At 55.2% G+C, this 897-nt stretch overlaps 1 protein-coding gene across 1 annotated transcript in view; it reads left to right on the top strand.

Annotated features, from left to right (window-relative positions):
- Positions 1–846, top strand: part of PALB2 (partner and localizer of BRCA2) — a gene marked incomplete at both ends in the record, with an annotated part of 8,693 nt that extends 7,847 nt beyond the window's left edge. The window contains one exon of the mRNA XM_010137685.1: positions 698–846. Coding sequence (XP_010135987.1) covers positions 698–846 — 149 coding nt within the window. The remainder of the gene's footprint in view (positions 1–697) is intronic.
- Between the last annotated feature and the right edge of the window lie 51 nt (positions 847–897).

Raw genomic sequence — 897 nt, forward strand, 5'->3', positions numbered from 1 at the left:
AAGCCCCGTTTCACAGCGGGTGGCTGCCAGCGTGGTGGTGGTGGCACGTGGTGTGAAAACCAGCGGGAAGCGGCTGTTCTTTACAGACACCCCGAGGATACAAGCTCCTGACAGCCAGGATCCATCCTAGCAAGTCCTTCCCAGCCACTCCCACCTGTGCTGCGATTCCCGATGGGGGTTGTGGTTTATCAAGGATTCGATTGTTTCCAGTGGGACAAGAATGTCGTGTCTGATAACGAGGGTTTGAGTCAGACTCGTCAGAGACTTCTCAGAGAATCCGTCCCTGTGGATTGCTCTGCCAGCCGCTGCTCTCAGCAGAGGTGCTCTGCGTGGAACTCCCGTTGAATTTTAAGCTCCTGGGGATTAAAATGAGGCCCGGAAATTGTACTGTAGATGTCCCCTCATCCTGCAGCAAGTTTAGCTCTTCCAGGCAGAAAGATAAGTGCAGAAATCCACAGGGTCACGAGCTGTCACTCTGCTCTTTTGCATCAGCCCTTATCAGGCTGCAGCTGCTCTGGGTGTTATCTGCAGCGATAAGGAAAGGAAACCATTTCCGTGTTGCTGGGTGAAAATGCATCACTTCCCCCGGGGCTTTGATTATAGCGAGAGTGGGGCCATTGATCTTTTGGGGAAAGTCGTTGGGTGTTTTCCCCTCTGGCTGTTGTTTTTAGTGCTGTATCTTTCCTCTGTGCACCAGGGCCTGCTGTTTGTTGTTCTAAGTCACCCACACGCCAAAGAGAGCGAGTCCTGTGGAAACCCTGCGTTCCGCCTGGTCGCATTCAACCCCCGGACAGCCAGGAGCATGGGGGTGATGTTCTCCTCCCTCCCGCCCGGGCACACTGGCAGGCAAGTACCCTGGGGGACCCCGCACTGGCAGTGTGACCCCCTTGAGGTGGC

The sequence above is a fragment of the Buceros rhinoceros genome, unplaced genomic scaffold (assembly GCF_000710305.1).
Source record: "Buceros rhinoceros silvestris isolate BGI_N320 unplaced genomic scaffold, ASM71030v1 scaffold23416, whole genome shotgun sequence".
NCBI classification, from domain to species: Eukaryota; Metazoa; Chordata; class Aves; order Bucerotiformes; family Bucerotidae; genus Buceros; species Buceros rhinoceros.